The sequence below is a fragment of the Delphinapterus leucas genome, chromosome 2 (genome assembly GCF_059928025.1).
Source record: "Delphinapterus leucas isolate spDelLeu-1000000601 "Yukka" chromosome 2, BTC_Dleu_Yukka2, whole genome shotgun sequence".
Classification (NCBI taxonomy): domain Eukaryota; kingdom Metazoa; phylum Chordata; class Mammalia; order Artiodactyla; family Monodontidae; genus Delphinapterus; species Delphinapterus leucas.
In genome coordinates this window covers 171,996,742-172,016,238 of record NC_143130.1, presented here as the reverse complement: position 1 = coordinate 172,016,238, position 19,497 = coordinate 171,996,742, and the positions used below count along the sequence as shown (strand labels likewise).

At 38.5% G+C, this 19,497-nt stretch overlaps 1 protein-coding gene across 10 annotated transcripts in view; it reads left to right on the top strand.

Moving 5' to 3' along the window:
* DICER1 (dicer 1, ribonuclease III) overlaps window positions 1-19,497 on the top strand; it is an 88,817-nt gene that overhangs the window by 26,667 nt on the left and 42,653 nt on the right. For 9 of the 10 annotated variants that reach the window (XR_016392262.1, XR_016392261.1, XM_089908167.1 and 6 more), the window contains 10 exons: window positions 799-933; window positions 1,393-1,553; window positions 3,413-3,581; window positions 4,881-5,353; window positions 11,069-11,201; window positions 12,436-12,678; window positions 13,262-13,416; window positions 15,971-16,103; window positions 17,091-17,166; window positions 17,838-17,977. Coding sequence is in view for 8 of the 10 variants with exons in the window: in XM_089908167.1 (XP_089764293.1) it covers window positions 799-933; window positions 1,393-1,553; window positions 3,413-3,581; window positions 4,881-5,353; window positions 11,069-11,201; window positions 12,436-12,678; window positions 13,262-13,416; window positions 15,971-16,103; window positions 17,091-17,166; window positions 17,838-17,977 (1,818 nt within the window). In the remaining 2 variants the exon portion in view is untranslated. Of the gene's footprint in view, window positions 1-798; window positions 934-1,392; window positions 1,554-3,412; window positions 3,582-4,880; window positions 5,358-11,068; window positions 11,202-12,435; window positions 12,679-13,261; window positions 13,417-15,970; window positions 16,104-17,090; window positions 17,167-17,837; window positions 17,978-19,497 lie in introns of those variants that run through there. The other variant, XM_089908169.1, reaches the window with a different exon arrangement.

Here is a 19,497-nt window from a genome sequence, read left to right as displayed (position 1 = left end):
AGCCTAGAAGCTAGCCCTCATGCGTTTTCTTACTATAATCTCATCCTAAAGCCAGGTAAATTACTGACATTTATTGCTCTTATGCGATAGAAAAGAAACAGCTTTTACAGTATGATTTACTTGCTTGAAAAACACAAATTCCTATGACCTATTTCCATCTTGCAGATAACTTGCTTTCACAAAGTTTATTCTTGAGTTAAATGTCTTGAAACTGGAGACATTTCTTGGTTGAGGTCTTAGCGTCTTTGATGGAAGACTTCCTCGTAGACGTTTCTATGTAGCCAGCTTGTGTTGAGGGCCTTTCGTGCGTTGGATCTGAAGTGGTTAAGGGATGCTTCCTAACTAAGCTGAGCAGTCCCCAGTTTGCTAGTATGTCTTACATATTGGGGTAAAGCCCTCACTAGTAAAGCACTTAAAATCCACAGAATGATAAGCCCCTGTCTGCTTCCAGAAAACCTTGTCAGTTTGATGGGGAAAAACTGATAAAACTGATAGGTCTTATCAGTCAAAATTATGGCTCTAGGAACCTAAAAACCTGAAGTAGACTTAGTAGATTTATCATAAAAACATGGTCTCCATTATCAAAATTTTCTTTCTTGTCTCTTTCCGCGTTTTCCTAATTTTACACCTTGGTTCTCAAGTACGAGCTTCCATACGTTGAGGATTTGGGTTTTAATTTTTACGGATGAGTGTCTTAATCTTCACCTAAAATACAGTGGTTCCATAATCTGATTTCATAGAAGTGTGTCCAGGCAGGTGAATGGCATGTGTTGTATACTGATAGCAGTTTTATTTTAGGTTCTCGTTATGACTTGCTATGTCGCCTTGAATGTTCTGAAAAATGGTTACTTATCACTATCAGACATTAACCTTCTGGTGTTCGACGAGTGTCACCTTGCAATCCTAGACCACCCCTACCGAGAAATTATGAAGGTAAGTTTTTAGATTTTATCAGTCTTAATAATGCAGGTCAAATTACTGAGTATAAGCAATGTTTTTATAGATCAAAAGCAGTGTTAGTTACCAGTTTGGGGAACTTGGTTCCAGTGTAGGAATGAATGAATGAATATTAAATTAATGTTCATTTAAATCTATAACCTATAATATTAAACTGTAATAAATTTATAACAAGTTCTAAGTCTATAATAAAAATTTAAACATAATATAAATCAATAAATTATATGATCTATCATAAGTGAATTCATAATCCATCATAGCATATTTAAATGTTCCTTTTTGATAAACTGATCTTTTAAACAAGCTACAGTAATTCTGTAAGTGATAATTTTAGTATTTGTTAGGTCTTCTTGACATGTTTTATTAGGATGCTGTCTCTTTGGTTAGGGCCTTGCAAAATGAATCCCTTACTGTCAGTGTCTTTTGTTTTGTTAGCTCTGTGAAAATTGTCCATCATGTCCTCGTATTTTGGGACTAACTGCTTCCATTTTAAATGGGAAATGTGATCCAGAGGAATTGGAAGAAAAGATTCAGAAACTGGAGAAAATTCTTAAGAGTAATGCTGAAACTGCAACTGACTTGGTGGTCTTAGACAGGTATGCACTTCGTATTGACTTGGCTTTAGTGAGACCTGCTATGACGGTTTTAGGCCTTCAGTCTCAGTGCCTTGCAGGTAGTCTCTAAGGGAACAAATGGCTACTAAAAGGAAAGAGCAAGACTAAGAATTCCTTATCAGGACAGTCATCTTCGAATGCAAGAATCTGACGTTATTTCCACAGAGAGTAACGGAGGTGTTTCTGCCTTAAGAGGAAGTGCTGCATAAGCGCGGGCCCATCCTATTTGCTGGTGTTGACGAGGACTGGGGAACTCTGGAAATCGGCGTCCTTTTCTGCAAGTGTGGACACTTTGTTGTTTTGACCCACGTGTCCCACATGATGCTTTGAAAGAGCATTTATTTATTTACAGGATTCAATATTTTACAACCTGCTTTAAAATAATAGGAAACACCCTCTAGTTTTGAAAGTGGGTGTGAATTTCTGAGAAGATGTTTATGACTTTGAGGTTTGTCTCTTCGAAGGGGTTGCTATTTCGAGTTTCATTAAAACGTGCAGACACAAACAGCCTTTTTGATCTAAGTTGGTGGAAGTGAGCCTATATAAATGAGGTTTTTAAATAAATATAACTAATCCAATTCATATTAAAATACCCTTATTAGATATAGCCTTTAACAAGGTTAAAGATTACCAAGTGGTGGTTCTTAGAACAGTTATAATAGAGATGACTTATTTCTCAGGTTATGAAGTTAAGTCACACGTGGGTTTTGAGTACTGGCTCCACTAATTGTAAGCCATGTGACTTCAAGTGAGTCATTTATTGTTCCTGAGCCTGTAAAATGGCATTAGTGGTGTCAAGGGATTCTTTGATGACATGGAAAACACCTTGTGGTGTACCTGTCATTTAGTAGGATTTTGGAAAGAGTTCTCTTTGTGGAGTGAGGTGAAAAGGTAACTTGTAGATTCATAAAACTTACGAATCCAAATGTAAGGTGAAATACAAATCTCATGGCCTTAAGGACATGCTGTTTTCTGATTTTCCTGAGCTAAGACAGTCTGTGATGTAGAAGTGAAAGGCTGTACTTTTGCTTTTATCTGACCTGAATTAGATTGGTAGGCCTGTACTACTTGAAGTCTTTAGGAGAAGCAGTGGTATTAGAGTGTTTGGGTAAAACTGGTAAGTAATCTGTTGAGTCTGGCATTACCTAATTCTCAAAATGTGACTCTTAAAAATTCTCTTTGGGAATAATGAAAACTGTAGTATTTAAATATGTCTTTATTGTGTTTCTTTTCCTTAATTAATTATTATATGTGCTTTTAGGATTTTGTGTGTTGTTCTGGTTGTTGTATTATGAAAGTCATGAAAGATCCAATTACATGAATGATAATGTAATTAACTGAAATTTGGGGGAGGTTTCCTTATGAAGATATGTTAAAAACACGTTAAAAATAAAATTGACATTTGCAAATGCTAAACGTTTTCAAATAGTGTGGAAATGGATAAATTTAATGGTAACACTTCCTCTCTATGATCTTCTCCCCTCCCCCTTCCCTGTTTCTGCTTCTGAGAAATCATCATTATTGAGTTTCTTGAGTATTTTGACTAACATTGTTTCTCATTCTGGATGATGCCTAAGGGGGCAAAAGATGAAAGGCTAAACCTAAAAAAACCAAATGAAAAACCTGGGATAATAATGCAGTAACAAAATTCATATTGAGACCTAACAGGCAAACACAGTACGGATAGAAGGAGCACCACTTTAGGAATGCTTGTTGTGAGCCTGCTTGTTATTCCAAATGAAAATAGGAAGTTTCTTTTTTGGTTTAGATATATAATGGATTGTAATGCTGTAGTGAATTTGTGTATTGTGTATTGACAACTTTTGTTTCTGATATTAAAGATATACTTCTCAGCCATGTGAGATTGTGGTAGACTGTGGACCATTTACTGACAGAAGTGGGCTTTATGAAAGACTGCTGATGGAATTAGAAGAAGCACTTAATTTTATCAATGACTGTAACATATCTGTACATTCAAAAGAAAGAGATTCTACTTTAATTTCTAAACAGGTAAGCATATACAAAGTAAGTATGGGGGGTATAATAAAAGGCTTCTATTTATTTTTAATGTTGAAATGAATATTCTTCTAATGAGGCTGTTTTATATACATTTTAGTTTAAGGCCTTACCTTCTTATCTCTGGACATTTTTCATTGAATGTATTGCATTGGGTTGAGTTTACTATTACCCGACAGACAGTTATATTATTAAATATAGACCTCCCTGGTTTAAGGAGATGTCATGATTATTTAAGTATAAGAAGTGAGTCCAGTTTTTTTTTTTTTTTTTTTTCTTGGTCAGATGAATTAGTTCCTGATCAAACCCCCGGGCTGAATGAATTCTTCGGCTCTTTCTTTGTATGTGACTGGATATGAGCTCGTCATCCCTGAACAGTGCAGCTTTGAGAAGCAATTCCTTAGGACAGTGGCCTTCAAAGTGTGGGCCCTAGATGAGCAGCTTCCCTCTGGAACTTTTTAGACATGCAGATGACAGGCCCCACCCTTGACCTGCTGAATTTGAAGCTCTGTGGGTGGGGTCCAGCAGTCTGAGATTTGACAAGCCCTTCAGTTATCCCGATGCCATTAAAACTTGAGAACCATTGTCCCAGGACTTTGCGGCCAGTTGTGAACGGTAGCACTGTACGGAATCTAAGTCTTAACTCTCTCCTGCTGGTTTTCTTCTGGAGCAGCAGTGCCCAGGCTCTGCTCAACACTTGTCTTCTCATTAAGTCCATGGTCAACCCAGTGTGTCTTTTACTTGCCTGCAGAACTGGCAGTCCCTCAGTTTTTAGCTTTAATATGGATTTACATTCTGCTCTGAGCTCGGCTTGTAAGATGTGGCACTCTGGGCATAGATAAAGTTCAAGGAAAATTGTTTTGCTTTTCTTTGATACCTAAAATAAAATTACATACTCTGTTGCATTTGCATGTACATATATATGTATATTCTGCTACATAGTTCTTTGCATATTTACCTAGAAGTAAATGACTCAGTTGTACTTCGAACTAATCACAGTTCTAAAATTGCTTTATTAACTGTATACAATTGCATCTTTTAATTTCTCTTATTTGATTATTTTCGCTGAGGAAAACAAAAGGATGGTTCTGGGCGTATATATGAAAAAGTAGAGCTTGAAAAGACCATTGGCCTTTCCCCCTAGCCTTGGGGAATTAACCTCAGTGTTTATATTAGAGGGGTAAATTTATTTTGAAGGGGCAGACTAAAGACAACTTAAATCCCAGTTAAACTCCACATGAAAATAACTGCATGATTATTGTTTAGCATTTGGGCCTTTACATTGTTTTGTAGATACTCTCAGACTGTCGTGCGGTATTGGTAGTTCTGGGACCCTGGTGTGCAGATAAAGTAGCTGGAATGATGGTAAGAGAACTACAGAAATATATCAAACACGAACAAGAGGAGCTGCACAGGAAATTTCTATTGTTTACAGACACTTTCCTAAGGAAAATCCATGCACTATGTGAAGAGCACTTCTCACCTGCCTCACTTGACCTGAAATTTGTAACTCCGAAAGTAATAAAACTGCTTGAAATCTTACGCAAGTATAAACCGTATGAGCGACAGCAGTTTGAAAGCGTTGAGTGGTATAATAACAGGAATCAGGATAATTACGTGTCTTGGAGTGATTCTGAGGATGATGAGGAGGATGAAGAAATTGAAGAAAAAGAAAAGCCAGAGACAAATTTTCCTTCTCCATTTACCAATATTTTGTGTGGAATTATTTTTGTGGAAAGAAGGTATACAGCAGTTGTCTTAAACAGGTAAATCTCTAAGATTAACATTTTTTCCATAGTAGAACAGGCAGCTTTTTGTTTTGTGAAGTGATATGTTGTAATAGCTTTAAGAGCTACCAGAAGGCTTTTATGTAAGTGTCCTGTACTTGGCACCATCCTCATAACTCATGTGTTACGCTATACTGGGATTGACAGGATGTTTATATATACAGTAGCTTTCCCCGAAGGCTAGATTTGATATGACTGAGGTTTTTTCCCCTAAAGGGTGCTAATCTTTTCTAATCCATTAAAATAGAGCGCAAGTGTAGAAAAATTGTTACATTACAGTAAAGCATTCCTTGTTTTATATTAATTGTTAGATTCAGTTAGATATTTACTAACCTGTGACTATGATGTGTTAGGCATTGTGTTGAGCATTTCACACCAAGCTTTCTCCTTCAGGTAAATCTTAAAGATAAATTTTATCAGGGTGTTACTGCGGCTAATTTTTCTGTGTTAGCTTTTTTCCTTACCAAATGTCGATTCAAGTTGGCACGTTTGCAGTGAAAAGTTTTCAACAACTGGATTTGAAATTTGGATTGGTTCATAGACTACATATTAAAATTTTCTGAATCAGAGGAAAATAAAAATGTTAGGGAGGAATTCAGAGGATATTGGCAGAGGTGACGGCGAATGCCAATTAGGTTGTGAATTCCCACCCTACCCCCTTCTTCAATAGAAGTGTATTTTTCCTGAATATAGACCCAGCTAGCTGAGGAGCTACACTTCAGATGTGTGTCAAATGGTCACTTACTGTATGGTTCTTTTGACTTGTGGATGGATGCTCTACTATTTACAAGGGCCAAAAAGAGTCCTTATTTTGCACTTCAATCTACTTTTCTACAAGATCCATTAATTGGCCAAAGTTGATCCCTAAGAGCCTTTTCTGCAAGTATTGATCTCTGAGGAGAAATTAAGCTTTGTTTCCTGAGGTAATTTGGGATTTTTTTTTTTTTTTTTTCAAACTGCTCTGACTGTTTGGGGGCCCCCAGAACTTACTTGAATAACGAGAAATTGGACTCTGGGGAAGTCATCTGGCGGTTTTCGGTCTGGTAATTTTCATAGTCATTGGGCCTGATCCTTGTGATGAATATGAGGTAAAGTAACTTCAGGTAGTGAATTACATTGGAATCAGAAGTTTAAGGTTGGAAAGGGACTTCACTGACTGTCTAATCCAACCCACTTACTTTTATAAAAAAGAGAAGGGCCTCAGGAGGAAGAGTGATTTGCTCTGAGCTAAATTGCCAGTCAGTGGCAGAGACAGCTCTAGAATCCTGATATTCTGCCTCCTAGTTTTCAGTTCTTTGTGTAATCATAATGCCCTTGGGTATGACGGTGCTTTCCAGTGGGAAGGCTGCCAGGGGACAGTCCAGGGAGTGCGTATCTGTTCGGGTTGTTTCTTAGAACGGGGGAAAGGCATTTTGGGGGTCGGAAAAGTTTAGCGTTGGCACAGTTGTAAGCCGAGTTATAGACGTACTCCCTGCCCCTATACAGGATGGTTTAAGAATTAAATACGTTTTCTGGGGCTTGGAGAGAAGTCGGGGTTCATTTGCTTCCTTTGCCCGCTTTTCTGCCTGCGTTTTTAAGCGTAGAGATGTACTCACTTTCACTGCAGGAATATTAGCCTGAAAAGGTCCACCAGAGCCAGTGTGACTTCCTGTTGGCTTTGAGGGTCAGATTAGTTGTGATCCGCTTGCACAAAATGTGGCTGGCATTCAGTGTTGGATGATGAATCAGGAGCGGTTTGAGGCTTGGCTTTATGGGCAGCTAATTAAATATACAATAGAGGTCTTGTCCCGGTAAGCTTTTTAATAAGCTTAGAAAAACTTCCTGCAATCCAGATTCTTTCCTTCCATCAGTTTAATGGGAGGAAAAACCCTTCTTCAGTGAACAGTTTAATGGGAGTACAAGCTATTGTAGTACACAGGCAGTTTTCTATTCTCCTAATTAAAAAAATAAATCACAGCTACTTCTATATATAATGTAGTATGTGTACAGTCTTCTGTTTATAGTTTTTCTTTTGCCTTTTGTGTTTAGGGCTTTATCATTTATAATTTACCTTTATATATTTTTTAAAATTTCAGAACAGTCCATGAGGGAAGAAGGTAGATGTTTTTACTATATCATAGATGAGGAAAATAACACTCAGTTTGTGACCTCCTAAAGTAATGCAAGTATCAAGTGGCAGAAAGTGGTTTCCACTCTCCAAGTCTAGAGCTCTTTTCAGTGTGTAATTTACTAGTATTGTGTGACTTCCACCAGTTTTTCCATTAATGTCCTCTTTTTTAAAAAAAAAAAAAATATATATATTTATTTATTTATTTAGGCTGCACTGGGTCTAGCTGCGGCACACGGGATCTTTGTTGCGGCATGCAGGATCTTTAGTTGCGGCATGCATGTGGGATCTAGTTCCCTGACCGGGGATTGATCCCAGGCCCCTGCATTGGGAGCGCAGAGTCTTACCCACTGGACCACCAGGGAAATCCCTATTAATGTCCTCTCTTTAATCCAAGGTGTACCAGAGTTCATTTAGTTGTTATATTTCCCTAATTTCCTTTGGTCTGTTACAGCGTCTTCTTTCCTTGTTTTTGATGACTTTGATACTCTTGAGGAGTACTGGTCAGATATTTTGTAGAAGGCCTCTCAGTTTGAATTTGTCTGATGTTTTTCTCAGGATTAGACTGGGTTTTAGGATTTGGAAGAATACTACAGACGTGAAGTGCCCTTCTGCTCACTCTGTCTCAGAGGGGCTCATGGTATTGACACAGAGCATCACTGGTGCTGCTAGACTTCGTCATGTGATTATGATTGCGTTTGCCAGTTTTCTCCACTGTAAAGTCATTGTTTTTCTCTTAATTCTTTGGAAGCAAGTCACCAAATCTAGTTTATTCTGGGGAGGGAGGGATTCAGTTTCATTCCTGGAGAGGGGCTTATATATGTATGTTACAGAAATTCTTCTGTAAGGAAAGTGTGTCTCTTTTATCCTATTTATCTGTTTATATTTGTTGAATCATGTTCTTTTATCATTATGAACTCGTGTTTGTTTATTTTATACTTCGGTTATAATCTGATACTAGTTTTTTTTTTTTTTTTGTATAAGTTGTTCCACCCTGGGCCGTTGGGGGCTGTTTGAGGTTAACTCCTGTGTCCCTTTGACATGCCCTCATCCTTTTGTTTTTTGAACACTTCCTTACTTTCTGGCACTACAAGATGTTCCAGGCTCATCTTGTATTTTTCTTGCATAGGATCAGCCATCTCTCCAAGGAGCCCTGGTTCCTTTTATTTCTACTCACTTTATAGGTGTATGTTTTGTGCAAGTTATTTACCTTTTTAAAGTCTCAGCATCTTCATCTATAAAATAGTAATAATACCTCCCTCTCTTACTGGGTTGTTAATAAGAGACACTGTATATAAAAATGGCAGTCTTACCACCTGACATTGTACTTGGGGAGGCGGTATGCACACACACATGCACTGTGACCTGTGGGTCTGTGCCAGCCGCGTTGAGTGAGATACAGAGATTGAGGGTAAGCATAAACTCTTAGTTTTAAGAGTAAGTTATGTCCTCTGAATGTCATACAGTTATATTCATAAACTCTTAGTTTTTTATGTCTGCTGAATGTTATACAATTGGCCGTTGAATTTTAATGCTTTTAAAGTTACATTTTCTTAGTAGTTAATTTTCGTGGAATTTTACAAAAACTTTGGTTTCGGGTGAGTTTGAAATTAGGAAAAAAATAACCAGTTCTTTGCTACAGACTGTTTGAGAAACTCTGTGCACTAGAGAACAGCATTCTTTATCAAACAGCTTGCTTGTGGAACAACTCACATAAACTCAGTATAAAATTAAAAGAAACAAATAAGACTCTGTCCCAGCAATTCTGTGGTACTGTGAAATCTCTAGGCAGTGTGTGTTACTCAGTAACAAGCTCCCTGACAACAGTAGACCTTGTTTTGTTTCTCTGGAAGCCCATAACTTTGCAGGGATTTCTTAAATTTATCTGATAGAGAAATTTTTCTCTTTAAACGTTGTCAGCATAGGTATATAGAATTCAGCTGTTGCTTATAAGAGACCTTTTTTTTTAAATTAACGTGCACATTGTTTCTTCTCTTCCCGGCAGTCCTGGTGAGAGTCTGGTTAAGGAGAAATAAAGGTACTTGTAGTGCTTCTGTTTCCCAGCTAGTTGAAGTCTACCAGATTTATTTTTTTAGGCAAATTAAAATACATTGTATACCTAATTAGGAGTAACGTGAAATGCATTTTTTTAAACCTCTGTTATGTTCAAATTGATGCTAATTTACATAAACTAAAATTTGGAAGTATATATTATTTCTAAGATAATTAATTTCATATTTTAGATTTTGGGGCATGCTGTTTGCATGTAGCACTGTTTTCTGTTACTGACATCATAAGTTTATAATAACTAAACGAATCTTGGAACATATTAAAGAAGTTTCTGATTTTGAACTCTTTAAGTACTTGAACTATAGAGCAGACTCTCAAACTAACCTAGACACACAAGTGTTTTACTGATTTGGAGGCAGGAAGATATTCTAGATGGCCCTTCAAGGTTTCTTCCAGGGCTTTGATATTAGCCTGTTTCATGTACTTATTGGGGGAAAAAAAAAAAAAAGAATGGTTTGACTTAAAAATGCAATTTTCTATTAGGAATTTATACTATGTTGTATGACTTCAGAAGAACCATATGGAATCGCTTAGGTCAGGTGTGGAACCATTTATCCTGTGTGCTGAGTTTTTGAATGTGGATATTTCCAAAATAGCTGTAATGGCAACACTAACTGTTAACCTTCTGCACCCATGTAATGTGAGCCCGTCCCGTAGCTCTTTTCCGTTTCTTAGTGGAGGACCCGTCTGAGGGGACAAGCTTTCTGGGTTAATACAGAGGTGCAGGCAGAAAGGGAGATGAGCTCGGGAGTATGTGCTCTTTCCTGACAGGATGGGGTGGGAACTCCCTTGGCCTTGCAGTGCCGAAGCTCAGTGGCCTTTTATGCAGAACTGTGGTCAGCGGCCTGCCCAGGGACATGAGTGTTGGGAATGGAGATGCTGAGCAGTGGATGGAGGCATCGCTTTCCCTAGAGCCGTGCTTCCAGTGGTACAGAGTGCTGGGGTAAATCTGAAAGAAATAACGCACTTCTTTTCATGCACAGCTGGAACTCTCTTACTATGTGCAGAGGAGAATGAAGTATTCCTTTGGGGTATTTGGTACTTCGCGTAAGTTTGGCCGTGGACGCAAGGGCATGACCATCGCTGCAAGCTGTGTGTGTGCTTAGGGAAGTGCGCTGAGAAAGAGTGTGTGGTTTTTTCATTATAAGACTTGGACTAAAGCCAAAATACATGAGGAATCCATGTTCCTCTTTGCCTAGCGCTGTCCCCTCCTGGGCCACATTTCTATGAAGGTCATCACTGCCAAATTAGAAAGTTTGAGGGACTGTGACCATTTCATTCATCAGTGTAAATCAGCCCTGTATTTGGTGTTATAAGTATTTGGTCCACAGATCGACTCAGAGAAGAGCGACAGTGATTTCTTTTTAAGCTAGTTGAAAAAAAAAAAAACCGACTGTTTTGTTAGGTATGTTGGCAAAAGGATATGTATTTCCATTTTAAGGGAGACCTTAGAAACAGAAGTTTAAATTTTTTTCCCTCAGCAGTGCTTAACTTCCAAATGTGTATAATTTTCTTAGATTGATAAAGGAAGCTGGCAAACAAGATCCAGAGCTGGCTTACATCAGCAGCAATTTTATAACTGGACATGGCATTGGAAAGAATCAGCCTCGCAACAAACAGATGGAAGCGGAATTCAGAAAGCAGGAAGAGGTAACTAAGTTCAAATAATTGTACAATAACAATTTTCAGAACATACACAAACTTTGCCCATAGGAACTTCCTTTCTTCATAGTTCCTCTGCATTTTTTGGGAATATAGAGTACTTGTTCATGCAGAAACTAGCCGTCTCCTTTGCGGTAGCTGTATAGTGATTCATACGTTGAGAATCTATCTGGAAAATTCAGTTCTGTGTCTTAATTGCCATCACCCATTTTGTTTTCCATTATTGGGCTGATGGCACACAACTGCATTTTATAGAAAAAGAAAGCTTGTGTAAACTTAACTCCTGTTGACTCCATACGACTCTGAAGCAACAAACTGAAATGTTTTCCTAGAAAGTGTTTTGTTTTCTACTTAAAGTCCTGCCTTGGTTGAATCCTTTAAAAATAACAATACATTTTAAAGATTTTGGCCTAATTTTTTTCATGCTTTGTAAGATTTTGATATAGGAAATAGCGTTGTAAAGATGCTAAAACTTAATACAGTGTTCCAGCTCGCAAGTAAAATCTTTTTATTTAAAATTTGTTATTTAACTTAAAAGTAGCAGAATAATTCACGTTGAAGTCATTTCTCTGTGATAGCTCTTTGGTAATATTCCAGGTTTGGGGAGTCTAACAGCCAGAGTCTGACAGATCAGTCTAAAACCCAACTTATTTTCGTATTTAACTTATTCTGGATTGGGAAATGACGTTACCTTAAATCTAGTATGAAAAAGTTTTTCACTTTAAAAAAAAATCATTTCTGATCCCTTAAATGTGTCCCAAGATGCCAGAAAATAAGTAATGCTTTGCTTGTAATTTTTAATTCCAAGTGATTTAGGGATTTTAGTGAAAGAGTTTTGACATCTTCGGAGGGATGTTGGCACAAACTCACAGCCATAAGATCCCATTACGGAGGCTCAGAATGGCAACAGGACTCCAGGAGGGGATTCGTTTGGTCACTTTGGTTATTAAAGAAGCCAGCGCCTTCATCTTGAAGGCTGTGATTTGTCCGTGGGTGCTTCTGTAAAATAGAAAGGCACTTGGATTTTTCAAGTCACGTTCAGTGGCAAATGTCATGTGTTCACGCGTCTCGAGTTTTGTGAGGCGTTACCATCGTCCTCAGCCCGGCCTGGATTGAGCGTGCTCAGAGTATTGTCAGAAATGACACTTGTCCCTTAAGCCTACTACCTTGTTTTCTTTGGAAAATTTCTTAGAATTGCTGTCCTTGGTGGATTTTTTTTCAGGTACTTAGGAAATTTCGAGCACATGAAACCAACCTGCTTATTGCAACAAGTATTGTGGAGGAGGGTGTTGACATACCGAAATGCAACTTGGTGGTTCGTTTTGATCTGCCCACAGAGTATCGATCCTATGTTCAATCTAAGGGAAGAGCGAGGGCACCGATCTCTAATTATGTAATGTTAGCAGATACAGACAAAATAAAAAGTTTTGAAGAGGACCTTAAAACATACAAAGCTATTGAAAAGGTAAGACTCATGTGTTATCTTTAAGTTGTTTTTATGTGTTTAGAAATAGTTTTATCTTCAGAGAATAGTCTCAACAGAGCTGTGCAGTGTGTACACTATTAGAAAGTTGAGACTAATTACACAGAGCCAGCAGTATTTTACAGGAAAATAGCAGTGAAAATGGTCATATGGAGTATTGGGGAAGAAGACCTGGGAAGTGTACTGTTTATGTGGACAGTGTAGTAACAGCTGATTGCTTGAGATGCAGAGTGATTTGAGAGTGATGACATAGCCCCTGTACTCATGAAAGACCGGGGATCACGTGTGTGTGTGTGTGTGTGTGTGTGTGTGTGTGTGTGTGTAGGTAGGTAGGTAGGTACAGTACCTTTTAAGCCTTGTTACCTGTATGGGGCACTTCTCCACATGATTGGAGCTGGAAGGGATTAATTAGGAGAAATTTTCAGCAGCAGGCACCTATGGAGTATTGCAGTGTATTTAGGAGAGATGTTTCATGTCAAGAGAGCTTTTCCTATAGGTACAGAAGCAGACAACTAATGGCAGAAAAAGCATTTGTTCTCCTAAGTTCTGTTTTTAAAATGTTCAGATCTTGAGAAACAAATGTTCCAAGTCCGTTGATACCGGCGAGGCCGACATTGAGCCTGTTGTGGATGATGATGATGTTTTCCCACCATATGTGTTGAGGCCCGATGATGGCGGTCCACGAGTCACAATCAACACGGCCATTGGCCACATCAATAGGTATGGCATCAAATCATTTGCATGGAAAGCCTGTGAGAATTGCGAGATTTAAGTCTAAACCTATAAGTATTGTGTTGTTTACCTTTTGCAGACAATCACCAGTCTTTCTGCTTATGGCCTGTGATACTTTGATGAGAGAAGGAAAAGAAGTTGCTTTTTTTGGTTCATTGTTCTTTTTTGTCAGCAGGCAAAACCAGTGTTGCATAGTAATAAATGTTTAGTTCTCATTGACAAGGCTGACATAATGAAGGCATGCGTATTTTAATTAGATTGAAATTAATTTTGCAACACTCACTCTTGAAAACAAATCTTGAAACTTGTTTTGTGTCATGAATGTTGGTGGATGTTGAATTTTCCATTAGCAGTAATGGAAGATTATGATAAATTAACCTTTTTTTTTTGGAGTATGTTCTGTTTTACTTTGTCCTGAGTTGGTGATAACATTTCTAAGAACTAAGAAAAGCAGATACATAGCTAGATTATGTATCAGGATAAATTTTCTGCAGAGGCAAAATAAAGGAGCAGAAAACATAAGATTTTCTTCTTAACTTTTTATTTTGAAACAATTTTAGACTTTAAAATATTGCAAGAGTACTACAGAGAACTCACATATACCCTTCACCCAGAGAGACCCATTCAAGTTTCACGAGAATGTTCTTGGAGTGAAAGGGTCCAGTCCAGGATCGTGGGTTGTACCCATTTTCCTCATCTCTCTGGTCTCCTTCAACCTGGAACCATTCTTCAGTCTTTCCTTGACTTTAATGACCTTGAAACTTTGGAAGATGACAGGCCAGTCATTTCTCAATTTGGGTTTATTTGATATTTTCTCCTGATTAGACCCAGGTTATGTGTTTTCGGCCAGCGTATCATGGAAGTGATGCTGCGTTCCTTTCATTCTCTCTAACGGGGTCCCTCAGTGTTTATTTGTCCTCTTATTATGGTGGTGACTTTGATCACTTACGTAAGGTCTGCCAGCTTTCTCTACTGTAAAGTTGCCTTTTCCCCCTTTATAACTAGTGACTGTTTCATGGGGAGATATTTTGAGATTATATGAAATTTATTCCTCTTCCCAGTTTCACCCATCAGTGTCAGTACTCAATTGATATTTCTTGCCTGAATTGATTATTTCTGTGATGTCTGCAAAATGGTGATTTTCCGACTGCATTATTCTTTCTGGTATTTATTGTCGTTTTACTGTGAGGAAGAGCCTTCTCTTCTCTCCGTTTATTTGTTCCTTTTATTTTTTTATCCAATGTGAACTAATGGGCTTCTGTTTTATTCAGTCATTTATAGTCTTTTGCTGTCATTTATTTTGTTGTTAAAATTGTGTAAAATTTGGCTGGTGGGGGCCCCTTCATTCTAGCTTCTATGTCTTTTTAACATGTCACCATTATTCTTTGAACATTTCTGTATTTTATGGCACACTAAGATGTTCTAGACTCATAATTTCCCTGCCCCAGCCTAGATATTGGCTATTTCTCCAAAAGGTCCTGGTTCCTTTTAGTGGAGAATGAGTTGTGTTTAGAAACCAAGATCTGTGCACTAGGTGTGTTCATTGCCTCTGGAGTATTACTGCTACCAGGCTGTTTAGTAGATGGAGCTAGAAAATGTTTATACCTATTCACATACACGTGTATATAAACATTTATGTAAATACACGTTTGTAGTTATTTCTGTACCTGACTGCCTGTCTGTTGTTAACTCCATGTTTTAGCATGACACCAGAGGGTTTATTCTAGCTTCCCTTTTTTCCATCTTTGTTCCTGGCTTTTTTAATAGTGAAGAATCTGATTCCCATTGTCCTCAAAATAATTACTTGACTGTTCAGTCTCCCTATATGTAGCAGCCTGCAGGGCTGCCACCACGTTTAGGTGCCCTCATTGCACAGGTCCTGACCTTGCAGGGTTGCTGCCCATCCCGCTGCCCCCCTTGCGTGTGTCCTGGGCCCCACTGGGTTGGCTTCCTGTCCCAGCACCCTCCTGACTTGGGCCCCAGCTCCCTCGAGGCTGGCTTCTTGCCCTGCTTGCAGTGCTCTCCTTGTGCTGCTGCTGGGTGGCCGTCTTGTTCTGCTGCCCTCCTTTGTGTGAACACTGGGCCCGCTTCTGATGCCGTCCTTGCATAGACCCCAGCGGCTGTGGGCAAATGTAAGGTCATTAAGGACCAAACACTGCCAGTTTATTCCCTTAACGGGCTCTGAGCAGTACTTTCTGCACAGTCCAGTCGTAGCACTGGACGCGTATGGCTGTTTATATTCAAATTTCAATTTAGTTCCTTCGCTGCCCTTGCCACATTGCACGTGCTCGGTGGCCTCCCCGTCAGACAGCACAGATACAGAAAGAACATCATTGCAGAATGTTCCATTATGGATATAAATGTACTGTTCCATCTTACTGAGAGTTTGAAGCAGTGAAGCTCAGACTCCACATATAAATACCAATCCAGTAGAGGGCAAGAGGGGCATAAAAAAATCAAACTTTAGAATGTGAATACCAGTAAAAAATTTTTGCTGTTTCTCGGTTGTAGGCTCAGCATCACAATTTCTTTTTCTTCACAGGTACTGCGCTAGGTTACCGAGTGACCCGTTTACCCACCTGGCTCCTAAATGCACAACCCGAGAGTTGCCCGACGGTACATTTTATTCAACTCTTTATCTGCCAATTAACTCACCTCTTCGAGCCTCCATTGTTGTAAGTTGAGAAAAAGAAATGATTGTGCCTTAAAATATGTCATTAATAGATTTGTTTTCAGCTTCTCTAAGGCTATGCAAGTTACAGGTAAATTTGGCTTTAAATCTACTTTTAAAAGTAAATTTGTAAATCTCTTTTGTAGTCGACTATATGTTCCAATCTTCAATAGACTGTATAATTCGTAGACTCCCAGAATTAGATTAGATGACCTCTGAAGTCTCCTTTAAGATCTTACTACTGTAAACATTTCCGGCAGAATCATTGATCTGTGGCTTAGATACTTACAGTGACACAGAATTCATTAAATGCATCTGGGTTGCTCTAGTTATTTTGTTGTTGACTTGAAAATCAGCCTTTGTGTAACTGCTATCCTTTGTCTCAATACTGAGATATGAAATTCTTACTAAAATTTAAATTCATCAAAATTGTAAAATTTTAGTTATAACTATGTAGGTTTTACTGAGCAGACTTTTTTTTTTTTAAATTAATTAATTAATTAATTTTTGGCTGTGTTGGGTCTTCGTTGCTGTGCACGGGCTTTCTCTAGTTGCCGCGAGTGGGGGCTTCTCTTGTCGCAGAGCACGGGCTCTAGGCGCATGGGCTTCAGTAGTTGTGGCGTGCGGGCTTGGAAGTTGTGGCTCGCAGGCTGTAGAGCACAGGCTCAGTAGTTGTGGTGCACGGGCTTAGTTGCTCCGCAGCATGTGGGATCTTCCTGGCCCAGGGCTCGAACCTGTGTCCCCTGCCTTGGCAGGTGGATTCTTAACCACTGTGCCACCTGGGAAGCCCTGGGCAGGATTTTTAAAGATGGTTCTTCAAATTATGGAGATTAGGATTTTTTTAAACTTGCTGACGTTTTTCAAAATGAAACTTTGTTCTGGTAAATTTCAACTTTAAAGATTTCGGGGTAGAGGTTTAATATATGTTTTATGCACTAATGATAATACAGCTTCTTGCATATATAATGGGCACATTTTTTGTTACTTTCAGGGTCCCCCAATGAGCTGTATACGATTGGCTGAAAGAGTCGTAGCTCTCATTTGCTGTGAAAAACTGCACAAAATTGGTAAGAGTGTTTGAAAGGCACGTGTAAATAAAAATAAAGTTAAAAACACTGTAGAACAAAAGCACATCAGGGGCTTCATAGGTGCCTAAGGATTATGCGGGCTGTGAGCCTGTTGCTCTTGGTGTGCTTCGGTGAAGACAGGTGTAAGTATGGTGTAACTGAAGATCCTGTGTAAGGTGGAGGAGCTCTGTTTTCCACAGCTTAACAGCTACAATTTATTTGCTCCCGTTTCCTGACCTCTTTTCAGTATATAAATACCTAAAGGTCTTCTAGTAACTGTTGAATCATGAATATTTGTGTTTTGTGTTTTAATGTATCGGTCTCAAATTAGTCTATGTTAGTGTACAAATTAAAACTTTTTTTTTTAATGGGAAGACTCGTTTTCCAGTGGCATTTGTAAATGGATGACATGTGCTATTTTTCTGTTCATGTTTTTGTTTTTTAATCTTAGAACAGAATTTATAATCCTGACCATATTGAATATACAAATGTCGAAATAGACTTTGCTTTAAGTATCACATCTGATAACTTGCGTATTATTAAAAGCACAGATGCTTTAGTTTTCATGACTTTTCCAGTTGCTTCCTAACATAGTGCTGTTCTGGATTATTCACTGATGAGTCAGAGAGGCAAAATCAGGATTGTTTGTTAATTCTCTTTACATTTCTTAGGCGAACTGGATGACCATTTGATGCCAGTTGGGAAGGAGACTGTTAAATACGAAGAAGAGCTTGATTTACATGACGAAGAAGAGACCAGTGTTCCAGGAAGACCAGGCTCCACAAAACGAAGACAGTGCTACCCAAAAGCGGTTAGTATTGGTTAGAACCGAGTAAAAATCTAGCCTTTCTGACTTTATTTCTTGCTATATCAAGTCCAGGTTCCTTTGCTTGGCTTCCAAAACCCTTGTAATTTAGCCCACTCTGGATCTCAGCTCGTTTCCCTCCCTCGTTCACAGCTTCTCTCAGATCAGCCCCTTCGCTGTCATGTGGACACTGTGTACTCTTTCTCATTTCAGACATTGCTTTTCTTTTTTTCTTCTCAAAAGGATTCCTGGACTCATCTATCAGATTCTTTTTTCTTATTGGCTTTTTATTTATTTTTTTAACATCTTTATTGGGGTATAATTGCTTTACAATGGTGTGTTAGTTTCTGCTTTATAACAGAGTGAATCAGTTATACATACACATATGTTCCCATATCTCCTCCCTCTTGCATCTTCCTCCCTCCCACCCTCCCTATCCCACCCCTCCAGGCGGTCACAAAGCACCAAGCTGATCTCCCTGTGCTATGCGGCTGCTTCCCACTAGCTATGTACCTTACGTTTGGTAGTGTATATATGTCCATGCCTCTCTCTCGCTTTGTCACAGCTCACCCTTCCCCCTCCCCGTATCCTCAAGTCCGTTCTCCAGTAGGTCTGTGTCTTTATTCCTGTCTTACCCCTAGGTTCTTCATGACATTTTTTTTTTCTTAAATTCCATATATATGTGTTAGCATACGGTATTTGTCTTCCTCTTTCTGACTTACTTCACTCTGTATGACAGACTCTGGGTCTATCCACCTCATTACAGATAGCTCAATTTCATCTATCAGATTCTATCCGGAGTGTGTTAATTTCATTTAAAGGGACGTTCTTTGTTTCATTCACTTTTGTGTCAAGGTTCTTGCTTTACCTTATGTTTGGAGCTAAAACATAGAGGGTATGTATGATAAAACAGGCAAGTGCCCATCCAGATGAGGGGCACACCAGCAGGTGCAAGCACAGTTACTTGTCGGGAGTTAGGATGTGGCTAGACTGGAGTTAAAATTAGTTTTTTCAATGTATTGTGTCTAGCTGGATCTGTGGCATAGTTCTAGCTGTAACCATACTGGGCTGAAACACTTATTTAAAACATATTTGTCAATATTTTTACCTTATAAAAACCCCAAACAGAAGCAAAAATTTGCTGTGTGCTTTGATCTTGGCCTAAATGTGTGATTTTTTTTGTTTTATTTTTGCAGTTTTATTGAGTTTTTACTTTTTTAAAAAGTTTGCACCCAGCTAAGCATTTTCAAGATTCAAAATCATGTCAGTTTTTCAAAAATCATGAATTAAGTTATCCGATTTTCTGAAATGCTTATTTCCTCATAACCAGTTTTCCTGCTCTAACATTTATCCTAGGGATTACTGGACTGGTTTCATATGACATCGTATGTTATCACCAATAAGTGTTTTGAGAAGCATAGTACTGCTTTGCATCCTGTTTAATTAATAGGTGCATTCTGTATTATCTGATATTCTATTAACTATAACTATCCCATAGCCAGCATTTCTGTACCTTTTAACTGTGG